Source organism: Nerophis lumbriciformis, linkage group LG38 (assembly GCF_033978685.3).
Source record: "Nerophis lumbriciformis linkage group LG38, RoL_Nlum_v2.1, whole genome shotgun sequence".
NCBI classification, from domain to species: Eukaryota; Metazoa; Chordata; class Actinopteri; order Syngnathiformes; family Syngnathidae; genus Nerophis; species Nerophis lumbriciformis.
In genome coordinates, this window is record NC_084585.2 from 14448172 (window position 1) to 14460470 (window position 12299).

The 12299-nt window shown below is 41.6% G+C and overlaps 1 protein-coding gene across 9 annotated transcripts in view; it reads left to right on the plus strand.

The window, feature by feature from the left end:
• The window catches only part of ptprt (protein tyrosine phosphatase receptor type T), a 555785-nt gene that overhangs the window by 286914 nt on the left and 256572 nt on the right, over positions 1–12299 (plus strand). For all 9 annotated transcript variants that reach the window (XM_061932272.1, XM_061932263.1, XM_061932264.1 and 6 more), the window contains exon 12: positions 6204–6405. In XM_061932272.1, coding sequence (XP_061788256.1) covers positions 6204–6405 — 202 coding nt within the window. The remainder of the gene's footprint in view (positions 1–6203; positions 6406–12299) is intronic.

Here is a 12299-nt window from a genome sequence, read left to right on the forward strand (position 1 = left end):
CTCCACATCGAGAGGAGCCAGATGAGGTGGTTCGGGCATCTGGTCAGGATTCCACCCGAACGCCTCCCTAGGGAGTCGTTTAGGGCACGTCCGACCGGTAGGAGGCCGCGGGGAAGACCCAGGACACGTTGGGAAGACTGTGTCTCCCGGCTGGCCTGGGAACGCCTCGGGGTCCCACAGGAAGAGCTGGACGAAGTCTGGGCTTCCCTGCTTAGGCTGCTGCCCCCGCGACCCGACCTCGGATAAGCGGAAGAAGATGGATGGATGGATGGATTTTTATAGTCTTTGGTATGACTCGGCCGGATTTGAACTCACGAGCTACCGATATCAGGGCGGACATTCTAACCACAAGGCCACTGCGCAATTGTACAATTGAATTGTACAAACGTTCACATGTGATATTCCTTAATATAAACAATTCAAACCAGTACACAACCAAATGTAATGGCATGCAATGAAATATGATAATGCTCATGTAAGGGATTACAATAGTCAAAATACTAGAACCAAAGACAACAATAAACATACAGCAGCACCTTCCCAGCTCATGATGTCAGTCACGGTGAAAACATTCTTTTTTTCCACGCAAGTCAAGTAAACATTGTGAAGGTTGCAGGGGTGCAGTGTGAAATATTTCAAATGACTCATGTTGTTTGCTTTTCACCGTGTTGTCACCTTGCGTCTGCACTTACCATTTCCTGACCTACAGGCTGACTTTGAGCAGTTGGTGCACACAAACGCACACAAGGAAGCGCTAAAGTGTTTGGGTTGGAACTATTAGCGTGTTTCTACTCGTCCATCAATACTGTCATCATCATTGATGTCACAGTGTGTGTTGGTGTGTGTGTTGGTGTGTGTGTGTATGGGGTGGGGGTGGGGGTTGTCATCGACTGGAATCTAGCCTGTGGCAATATGGCGGTGCACATTGACAGTTCTTTTGACAGACGTTTAGTGAAATGTGTCTGCAGTGTTTGTGGCCCAGAGTCCATTTGGAAAGCGAGGATCACTTCAAACAACAATTAAGTCGATTGTTGATTGTTGATGCATGGATGACACAATTGTTGTTTGTTTTGAGATATCATTGTTTTCTATGTTCTTCTAGAACAGCGTTTCTTAACCTCGTTGGAGGTACCGAACCCCACCAGTTTCATATGCGCATTCACCGAACCCTTCTTTAGTGAAAATAAAAAATAAAAAATGTTTTCAAATTCAAGACAAAGTTATATGTTTTTTGGTAACACTTTAGTATGGGGAACATATTCTAAGTAACAAAGACTTAATTTAGAGTTATTTGGTTAAGGTTAGGGTTAGAGGGTTAGGGCCAGGGTTAGAGGGTTAGGGTTATAATAATGCCATGCCGAATAAGTACTTAATAATGACTAGTTAAGAGCCACTATGTTACTAATTTGCATGTTAATAAGCAACTAATTAATGGTGAATATGTTCCCCATACTAAAGTGTTACCATGTTTTTTTACTGGTGCACAAAATGAACCGTGCATGAACATCAACTTGTTCAAACAACAAAACCAACACAGTGCATAAACTCACAACAAATTATCCATCCATCCATCCATCCATTTTCTACCGCTTATTCCCTTTGGGGTCGCGGGGGGCGCTGGAGCCTATCTCAGCTACAATCGGGCGGCTATCTCAGCTACAATCGGGCGGACAACAACAAATTACACACCTGCAAATCAGTGTGACTTCTGCTGTTGCCGTATCTGTAATACGCCGATAGGGAGAAGTTTTTATTTACACGATGAGTCGGGTGTGTCTTGACCTGCGCCGAACCCCTGAGCCCGACTCACCGAACAACTAGGGTTCGATCGAACCCAGGTTAAGAACCACTGTTCTAGAAGTTGCTACATAAAGATCACAGCAGTCAAGTTCAAAACCTACACATGGATCTTCTTAGCCCTTACATACGTTCAATGCTCCCTCTAATTGTTCATGTGTGTGAGCAAACGCAAAAACTCCCTGAGCATTCAGTGGAGCACATGTGAGCAACATCAGACGTGCACACTGTGGCCACACCAGCAGCACACCTGTCCCAAACCTGACTAAATAACAAGTTAAATTTCCATCCATCCATCCATCCATTTTCTACCGCTTGTCCCTTTCGGGTGCTGGAGCCTATCTCAGCTGCATTCAGGCGGAAGGCGGGGTACACCCTGGACAAGTCCCCACCTCATTGCAGGGCCAACACAGATAGACAAACAACATTCTCTTATTATTATAATCAAATGACAGCAGTCATTTCCATGAGGTTATTTTCTAATATAAGTGTTTAGGCCCACTTACAATGACAATAACAAAAAATATTGTTTTTCATGAACTGTGTACTTGTATTGTTTGTCTGGGTGGAGGTCCTGCTTTGGAAATAATTTGTACCCCTTTCAGACATTGCATTTAGTTCCCATTAAAACATTCACATGTTGCACAATGAGATGTAAGCAGGGGATCATGTGTACATTCCTGCAACTTCCTGTTTGTAAAAAATATATTTTTATTAGTATTTATTTAATATACTAACAGCATTTCATGATTGATATTTATAAATTAAGATTCCTAATAAATGACACTAGAATAAGCACACATTTGATTGGTAAATCATAGTGTAACGACCTGGAATGACACTTTATGTGTGGTGTTGGAGTTGTCCGACTTTTTGTGTGGCTGTAAACGCATCACTGGCTAAGTGCCATATGTGCATGTGTTGGCGCGAGTGAGAAAGAGCGAGCGGCTGTTGTTGATATAACAAAGTTGCTTTTGGTCTGGTTTGTACTGCAGAAAATGACCAGTTTTGCTAGATTTTTTTTTTTTACTAATGTTTTGGTGATGTGTTTACGGCCGACAATAAAGAGTTTTGCTCAGTAAAGTGATGGATGGAATTCATGTCCTCAAAGCGTCTCGACAGACGTTACAATATTTGAACAGGTGCAAGCCTGGCTCAGGGAGTCCCCAGGGATTGTACCAACTAGTCCTTTCAACAAATTCTGAACAATGATGACGAAAACTGTTTTCTCTGTCGTGTCCGTGTGTCGAAAATTGTTATGCGCTTATTTTTTTATTTGATTTTGTGCGTGGCATATATTTGCCGTGCGCAGAGGACACTTGAGCAGTGCGCAATTGCACAGGCGCGCACCATAGAGGGAACATTGCATACGTTGTATTGATATTTGGCCATAAGTCGACATGGTAGCCACTTGTTTTGTTCCTTCGTATAAGTTCTGCACTGTAAAATAACATGTGTCCCTTCTTGGACCACAAGCTTGTAAATAAAGTTCTTAGCACCCCCACGACCCCGAACGGGACAAGCGGTAGAAAATGGATGGATGGATGATTGACAGCTGACCAGTCCAGGGTGGCCTCTCACCCAAGTTAATTGTGATAGGCACTTGCTTACTCGTGACCCAAATGATGACAGAAAATGGATGGAGGTATGCCTCAAAAGTTTATTACCGTATTTTCCGAACTACAGACCGCACCGGTAGATAAGCTGCACCCAGTAAATTTTAGGAGAAAAACTATTTTTCCATATATTATCCGCACCGGACTTGAAGCTGCAGATACACTATATTGCAAAAAGTATTTGGCCACCCATCCAAATGCTCAGAATCAGGTGTCCTAATCACTTGGCCCAGCCACAGGTGGAGGAGGAATTATGGTGTGGGGTTGTTTTTCAGGAGTTGGGCTTGGTCCCTTTGTTCCAGTGAAAGTAACTTTGAATGCTCCAGGATACCAAAACATTTTGGACAATTCCATGCTCCCAACCTTGTGGGAACAGTTTGGAGCGGGCCCTTTCCTCTTCCTACACGACTGTGCACTGGTGCACAAAGTAAGTTCCATAAAGACATGGATGACAAAGTCTGGTGTGGATGAACTTGACTGGCCTGCACAGAGTCCTGGCCTGAACACCTTTGGGATGAATTAGAACGGAGACTGAGAGCCAGGCCTTCTCGACCAACATCAGTGTGTGACCTCACCAATGTACTTTTGGAAGAATGGTGGAAAAATCCTATAAACACACTCCGCAACCTTGTGGACAGCCTTCCCAGAAGAGTTGAAGCTGTAATAGCTGCAAAAGGTGGATCGACATCATATTGAACCCTATGGGTTAGGAATGGGATAGCACTTCAAGTTCATATGTGAGTCAAGGCAGGTGGCCAAATACTTTTGGCAATATAGTGTATATACGTTATAAAATTAGATTTTTACATATACATATTCTGTGTTTTCAAATAGTGTCTGTAACACCTCAGTAAAATGGCTGATCAAACAAAACAGAAGTCATTGTCGTGAACCAACTAGCTGTTTAAGCTAGCTCTCCAATCAGCTAAACAGACACAATAACTCCACACTGACATTTTGGTAAATTTACTAAGGAATTTGTGAAACTAAAACAATACAAGAAGAATACCATTGTAAGTTATTAATACTAACACAGACACTCATAAACGTGTTAGCATATTAGCTAATGCTAACGACGCTAGCTTCATCCCATTACAATATCACATGCAAATATGCATGAAAATAGTCCCACAGACATCACGCATGAGACAGATTTGTATGTAAAAATTGTTTTAGTTATATTGTAGAGCGTGCAAACGATGCTTGGAGTGATAAATGAAGAATCCTTTCGAGTAGAAACACTAGTTCAAAGCTTTAAATAGAAAATAACCGCAGCACCTGCAGTGAGCAAACTCGTTCAAAATATTGCACAAACAATAACACACCTTTTCAGTGTATTTGCTTGTGGTTGTTTTTTTTTTTTTAACTATTTGCAGTATAGCGAAGAAAAATCCGTAAATTAGCTGCACCGTTTTAAGCCGCAGGGTTCAAAGCATGTGGAAAAAGTAGCATCTTATAGTCCGGAATTTACGCTATTTATTCTATTGTTATTGTCACACTGATACTTCTCTGTTCACTAATCAACACAACCCACTCTTGCTGAGGCTTTTAAATATCTACAACATGCATTTGACAGAGTACAAGAACAACTTTGCTATCTTCAACTGGTTTTAAATGCAGAGAAAACAAAGTGTATGCTCTTTACCACATCAAAAACTGTAAGATCATCACTGTGTGAGAACATTTTAACAAGAAATGGGCAACAAATTATGTTAGTATCTGCTTTTAAATATTTAGGATTTTTAATTGATGACCACTTGAGTTTTAAGGAGCACATTCAGTATGTTGTAAAAAAAACTGAAACTTTTACTGGGATTTTATTATAGAAACAAGTCTTGCTTTTCTTTTACTGTGAAACAGAAATTGGTGGAAACAACCTTTTTACCTGATATTGACTATGGAGATGTGTTGTACATGAATGCTACTGCTGGTTGTCTCCACAAGCTGGATAGTGTGTACCACGGGGCACTGAGATTCATTACCAACTGCGCTCCCCTTACTCACCATTGTGTGTTATACTCAATGGTTAACTGGACATCTTTATGTGCTCGACGCCTCAATCATTGGTATGTTTTCATCTACAAAACCATTCTGGGTATCACTCCATCTTATCTGTCTTGTCTTTTAACAAAGAAACAAGGAAGTCACAATCTTCGTTCAATGAATGTTCTGCAATTTGTCGTCCCCAAAGTAAGAACTGAACTGGGCAAGAAAGCATTTAGGTTTTCAGCACCGAAGGCTTGGAATACCCTACAATCGAACATTAAACTTCAAACCCTAGTTACGTTGAATGAGTTTAAAGCTTCTGTGAAAGGATTGCAGTCTACCTTGTCTGTATGCACATGTGTCATGTGAGCAAGTTTTAATGTTGTAAATGTGATGTTTTATGTATTTGTTTACTGTTTTTAATGTAACCTTGCTGCTGCCCTCTTGGCCAGGTCTCCCTTGGAAAAGAGATCTTTGATCTCAATGGGATTTTACCTGGTTAAATAAAGGCTAATAAATAATAATAAAATTGTTAGTTTTAAAGCCAAAATGCATCCCTTCTCTCTTTTCTATCTACACACTGTGTCTGCTTGTAAGTACTCCGTGATTGTGTGCCGCCGAACATGCTCGTCTTCTCGTAAACCTGCAATGACACAACGTGATGGGGACGCAAGGGGGTGGTGGACCGGTACTTTTCAGAGGCGGTATTGTACCAAATATGATTCATTAGTATCGAGGTACTATACTAATACCGGTATACCGTACAACCCTAGTGTGTACTCAGTGTGTCCTGTCGTCTTCCAGATTACTTACAAGGGTCTGAGCTCGTTGGACCCCAGCGCTGATCTAACCACCCAATGGGGGAAGGTGACCAAGCCCACCAACGAGACCCATCACCTGTTTGTGGCTCTCTACCCGGGGACCACCTACTTCTTCACGCTCAAAGCCTCCACCAACAAAGGCGCCGGCCCACCTGTCACTACGCGCATCACTACCAAGATAGCAGGTAAGAAGACCTCCATGTCTCCATGGTTCTGTTTGACGCTGACATTTGTTTGCATTCACCTTCATAGCAGCTCACCAGTCTTTTTTTTGTGTGTGTTGCTGACCTCAGGTTGTGTCATTCCTTCTGTTGATTGTTTTTGTTTTCTCTATCAGAGTCCATTTCTAGATGACTTTTTACGTTGCAGCCAGCCGCCTCCCAAATGTCACCATGAGAAAAGGGAGCGATAAAGTTTGAAAGCAGAGCTAACAAAAGCTCATCCAGTGTGGAAATGAATCCTTTCTTTACTTAACTGGATCAACACAATGCTGTGAAGGTCCGCCGTGCCTCACAATGGAGCTTTTAAATGCTAAAATGGATGCAAATTGTGTCTTATCATGCAAACAGAGGATTTTTTCCCCCAATTCAACCAAGAGCACCAACTACTGCTCCACTTAACTCAAATGACTAATGCTGCTTTTATTCATAATCAGATTTTTCATTTTATTCAATACAAATACGTACTATTGTCCCACACTATAACCAGCTCAGTGGCCTTGTGGTTAGAGTGTCCGCCCTGAGACTGGGAGGTCGTGAGTTGTGACCCCGGCTGGGTCATACCAAATACTACAAACCCCGTTTCCATATGAGTTGGGAAATTGTGTTAGATGTAAATATAAATGGAATACAATGATTTGCAAATCCTTTTCAACCCATATTCAATTGAATGCACTACAAAGACAAGCTATTTGATGTTCAAACTCATAAACTTTTTTTTTTTTTTGCAAATAATAATTAACTTAGAATTTCATGGCTGCAACACGTGTCAAAGTAGTTGGGAAAGGGCATGTTCACCACTGTGTTACATGGCCTTTCCTTTTAACAACACTCAGTAAACGTTTGGGAACTGAGGAGACACATTTTTTAAGCTTCTCAGGTGGAATTCTTTCCCATTCTTGCTTGATGTACAGCTTAAGTTGTTCAACAGTCCGGGGGTCTCCCTTGTGGTATTTTAGGCTTTATAATGCGCCACACATTTTCAATGGGAGACAGGTCTGGACTACAGGCAGGCCAGTCTAGTACCCGCACTCTTTTACTATGAAGCCACGTTGATGTAACACGTGGCTTGGCATTGTCTTGCTGAAATAAGCAGGGGCGTTCATGGTAACGTTGCTTGGATGGCAACATATGTTGCTCCAAAACCTGTATGTACCTTTCAGCATTAATGGCGCCTTCACAGATGTGTAATTACCCATGTCTTGGGCACTAATACACCCCCATACCATCACAGATGCTGGCTTTTCAACTTTGCGCCTATAACAATCCGGATGGTTCTTTTCCTCTTTGGTCCGGAGGACACGACGTCCACAGTTTCCAAAAACAATTTGAAATGTGGACTCGTCAGACCACAGAACACTTTTCCACTTTGTATCAGTCCATGTTAGATGAGCTCAGGCCCAGTGAAGCCGACGGCATTTCTGGGTGTTGTTGATAAACGGTTTTCGCCTTGCATAGGAGAGTTTTAACTTGCACTTACAGATGTAGCGACCAACTGTAGTTACTGACAGTGGGTTTCTGAAGTGTTCCTGAGCCCATGTGGTGATATCCTTTACACACTGATGTCGCTTGTCGATGCAGTACAGCCTGAGGGATCGAGGGTCACGGGCTTAGCTGCTTACGTGCAGTGATTTCTCCAGATTCTCTAAACCCTTTGATGATATTACGGACCGTAGATGGTGAAATCCCTAAATTCCTTGCAATAGCTGGTTGAGAAAGGTTTTTCTTAAACTGTTCAACAATTTGCTCACGCATTTGTTGACAAAGTGGTGACCCTCGCCCCATCCTTGTTTGTGAATAACTGAGCATATCATGGAATCTACTTTTATACCCAATCATGGAACCCACCTGTTCCCAATTTGCCTGTTCACCTGTGGGATGTTCCAAATAAGTGTTTGATTAGCATTCCTCAACTTTATCAGTATTTATTGACACCTTTCTCAACTTCTTTGTCACATGTTGCTGGCATCAAATTCTAAAGTTAATGATTATTTGCAAAAAAAAAATGTTTATCAGTTTGAACATCAAATATGTTGTCTTTGTAGCATATTCAACTGAATATGGGTTGAAAATGATTTGCAAATCATTGTATTCCGTTTATATTTACATCTAGCACAATTTCCCAACTCAAATGGAAACGGCGTTTGTACAAAAAAATGGTACCCATTGCTTCCCTGCTTGGCACTCAGCATTAAGGGTTGGAATTGGGTTAAATCCCCAAATGATTCCCGAGCGTGGCGCATGCTGCTGCTCACTGCTCCCCTCACCTCCCAGGGTGTGAACAAGGGGATGGGTCACATGCAGAGGACACATTTCACCACACCCAGTGTGTGTGTGACAATCGTTGGGACTTTAACTTTAACTTAACTTTAAGTATTGAGGGACCGGAAGTCAGGCGTCTAGCAAAAACATCCATCCATCCATCCATTTTCTACTGGGGTTGCGGGGGTGCAGGAGCCGATCCCAGATTCACTCGGGCAGAAGGCGGGCTACACACTGGACAAGTCGCCACCTCATCACAGGGCCAACACAGATAGACAGACAACAGTCACACTCACATTCACACACTATGGCCAATTTAGTGTTGCCAATCAACCTATCCCCAGGTGCATGTCTTTGGAGGTGGGAGGAAGCCGAAGTACCCGGATGGAACCCACGCAGTCACAGGGAGAACATGCAAACTCAGCATCGTAGCTCGGTTGGTAGGGCGGCCGTGCCAGCAACTTCAGGGTCCAAGGTTCAATCCCCTTTTCTGCCATCCTAGTCACAGCTGTTGTGTCATTGGGCAAAACACTTTACCCACTTGCTCCCAGTGCCAACCACACTGGTTTAAAAATGTAACTTAGATAATGGGTTTCACTATGTAAAGCGCTTTAAATCACTAGAGAAAAGCGCTATATAAATATAATTCACTTCACACAAACTCCACACAGAAAAACGCCGAGCCCAACAACTAACAAATACAGTCAGTACTAACCATGCACTAATTTAGTCCCATTTATTGAATAGTTTGGCTCTATATAAGCCTCCTACAACTCATGGAAACACTCACAATCCCATCTGGTTCAATTTTTGAAAAATCTGACTAACACACCTGGATAATGCGATTGTGTGCGGCCAGAGAGGACCCTTCGTATCACGCATGCGCCAGTCTCAACGTGCGGGATACAACCCGGAAGCAGATACCATTCAATGAAAACTCAGCAACAATTGTAAATAAAGAGGAGAATGTTTAATTGGTTCACAAATTAAAATTACAGAACATTTTGAAGTGCATCGATGGTAGAAAAATGTTACTAAGTTTTATTTAAGAAGGTAGCTAAGGAAATGTAAAGTGCCGGTTTAATTTGGACTTCCAAACAAAATACGGATGAGATGAAAGATAATGAAGCAGGTGTATTAAAGGCGAATAATAAAGCGTACATAAACGTCTTCACGCTGCATTTTGTGCAAGCCGACTGATTAACTTTCCGCACAACGAGCACGATAGTCCACAACAATAGTGACCTTCCTCTGGATATCAGTCAGTGCAAAAACTGCCTTTTCCTTCGGATTTGAAACTCCTTCCATCAACCCACAGAGCCTTTTGAATTAACTATGAGACATTACAAAGTGTTTTTTCCATGATTTTTGTCATAATTGTACCACGGTACTAAGGAATTAAAAACGGTACAATACTGCTTTTGAAAAATACCTGTACTTTTCTTTTTTTGGGGACATGTTGGCGCGTCGTCGTCATGTCATGTCATGACATTGCTGGTAAAAAGAGTGAGAGAAAAAAATTCAGTCTAAGCCTGGGCCCCTGTAGAGGGGGTCCAGACTGAGGACAAGGAAAAAAAAACCTCTTAGCCATAACACACATAAACATGTAAGTATGACCAATGTATGACCCTGTAAGTACTGGGTATTGGATTGATACCAGAACTTGTGGTATCACCCAAAAGGTATGTAAATTAGCCAAACAACAAACAAATAAGTGATTATTACATTTTAACAAAAATGTAGGTAGAACATGGTAAAGTAGTAGCGTCATGTTTGTAGCACAAGCCAAGATAGTTTATTGATAATGTCTGTTTTTTAACATGAACATAGCCAATAGAGACGTAGTATTTGCTATCTGTACCAATATTACAGCGGACATCACTTAAAACAAGTTGTAAGGATCTGCAGGTGGCTAATGTGACGTCATAGGTTAACCGGGAAAGTAATTAAGTTATTTGCTCTAAAATGAAATGAGCGCCTCCAAGTGTACGGTAGGCACATGGCGTATGAAGAATAGTCACATTTGAGAGTGTGCATGGACACTTGGACTTCACACGTAGGTGTGAAAATACAAAAAAAGGTGATTAATTGACAAATCAGACTAATTTAGCGCATGTAAACGTAGTGGGTTTAGCCCAGCCTTTGGCTAATGCAGCACTTCTCAATTAATTTCAGGTATGCACCCCCTAGTAAGAAGAAAATATTTTGCAAAATGTGAAAGAATGTTGTATGGTAGGTGGTTGGGCTCAAAATAAAATTTCAGCTAAGGGCCCCAATTTAGCCCTCCTCTCTTTGCTCATGAAAAATTAAACACAATTGATAAAAAATAAAAATGAATGACATTTAATCAATAATGATTAATCAAAATCCGACAAACTTGTGATAAAGCTGACAAAAAAAGAACAGTGCCAGTTTTGTCATAATTGATTTAACTTCGAGCAGCTTTTTATGTTATAAACAATTAAAGCTGAATGCACAAGAGCTAAGCAAATTCATATTGTGCATTTTTTTTCCCCTTACTGTGAAGAAATTAACCATACCTCAACCTTAAAACCGAAATACGCACCGGACCCTGATTATGGCGAACTGTTCCACTTCTAGGTTGAGTTCTGATTGGACTACGTGCTCCCCAGTCTAAGCTGTGTGTTATTGACGTTGACATATCTCATGTGTGACCTTTCCTGTGGACCTCAATTCCTCTATAATCGTCTCCTATATGTTGCCAAGACACAGGAAGTAACAAAAGAAGAAAAAAAAGTTTCATTCTGGCGTGTAACGCAGATGTCTCGCTCGAAATGTCACGCCATGGCCAATCTTGTGGATCTCTCTCAGGACTGCAAAGATAAAGAGCTTCCAATGAAAGGTGATAGATGCACTGTGCCAGGAAGGGAGGGGGTTGTTAATTACTTAAATGCCAAAGCAATGTGGGAAGAATGTGGATGTTTTGGTCAAATTCACACATTGGCGACCTTCAAGGTGACAACATGGCGGACATTTATAAATGATCAAGGAAAGAAAAGCTTGATTGAATCTGTCAGAATGGAACCTTCACATGCATCAGTCTTGTAAAAGCACAATATTAGGATTTAAGACGGAATAATGATACAATAATAACCATGATGTTATTATTTATGACCTCCAGGCTGCCCTTCACTGTACCGTATTTTTCGGACTATAAAGCACACTTAGATTCCTTTCATTTTCTCAAAAATCGACAGTGCGCCTTATAACCCGGTGCGCCTAATGTACGGAATAATTATGGTTGCGTTTACCGACCTCGGAGCTATTTTATTTGGTACATGGTGTAATGATAATTGTGACCAGTAGATGGCAGTCACACATACGCGATACGTGTACACTGCAAGATGACGACCAGTTAACAACCCCAAAACGTTAAATGTTCCATTGAGAATGTAGAACATTACACACGGCGCTCAAAAATCTGTCGAAATGTTTTGGTACGAATTTGGTAAGCTGTGAAGCTGAATGATGGATTGTTGGCGCATTACGGCTACCGCAGTCAGACGTGCTGTGCTTCAACATACAAGTATTATGACGGTGTGTGTGTAAAAGGACCGCAAAATGCCACCTATTAGCAG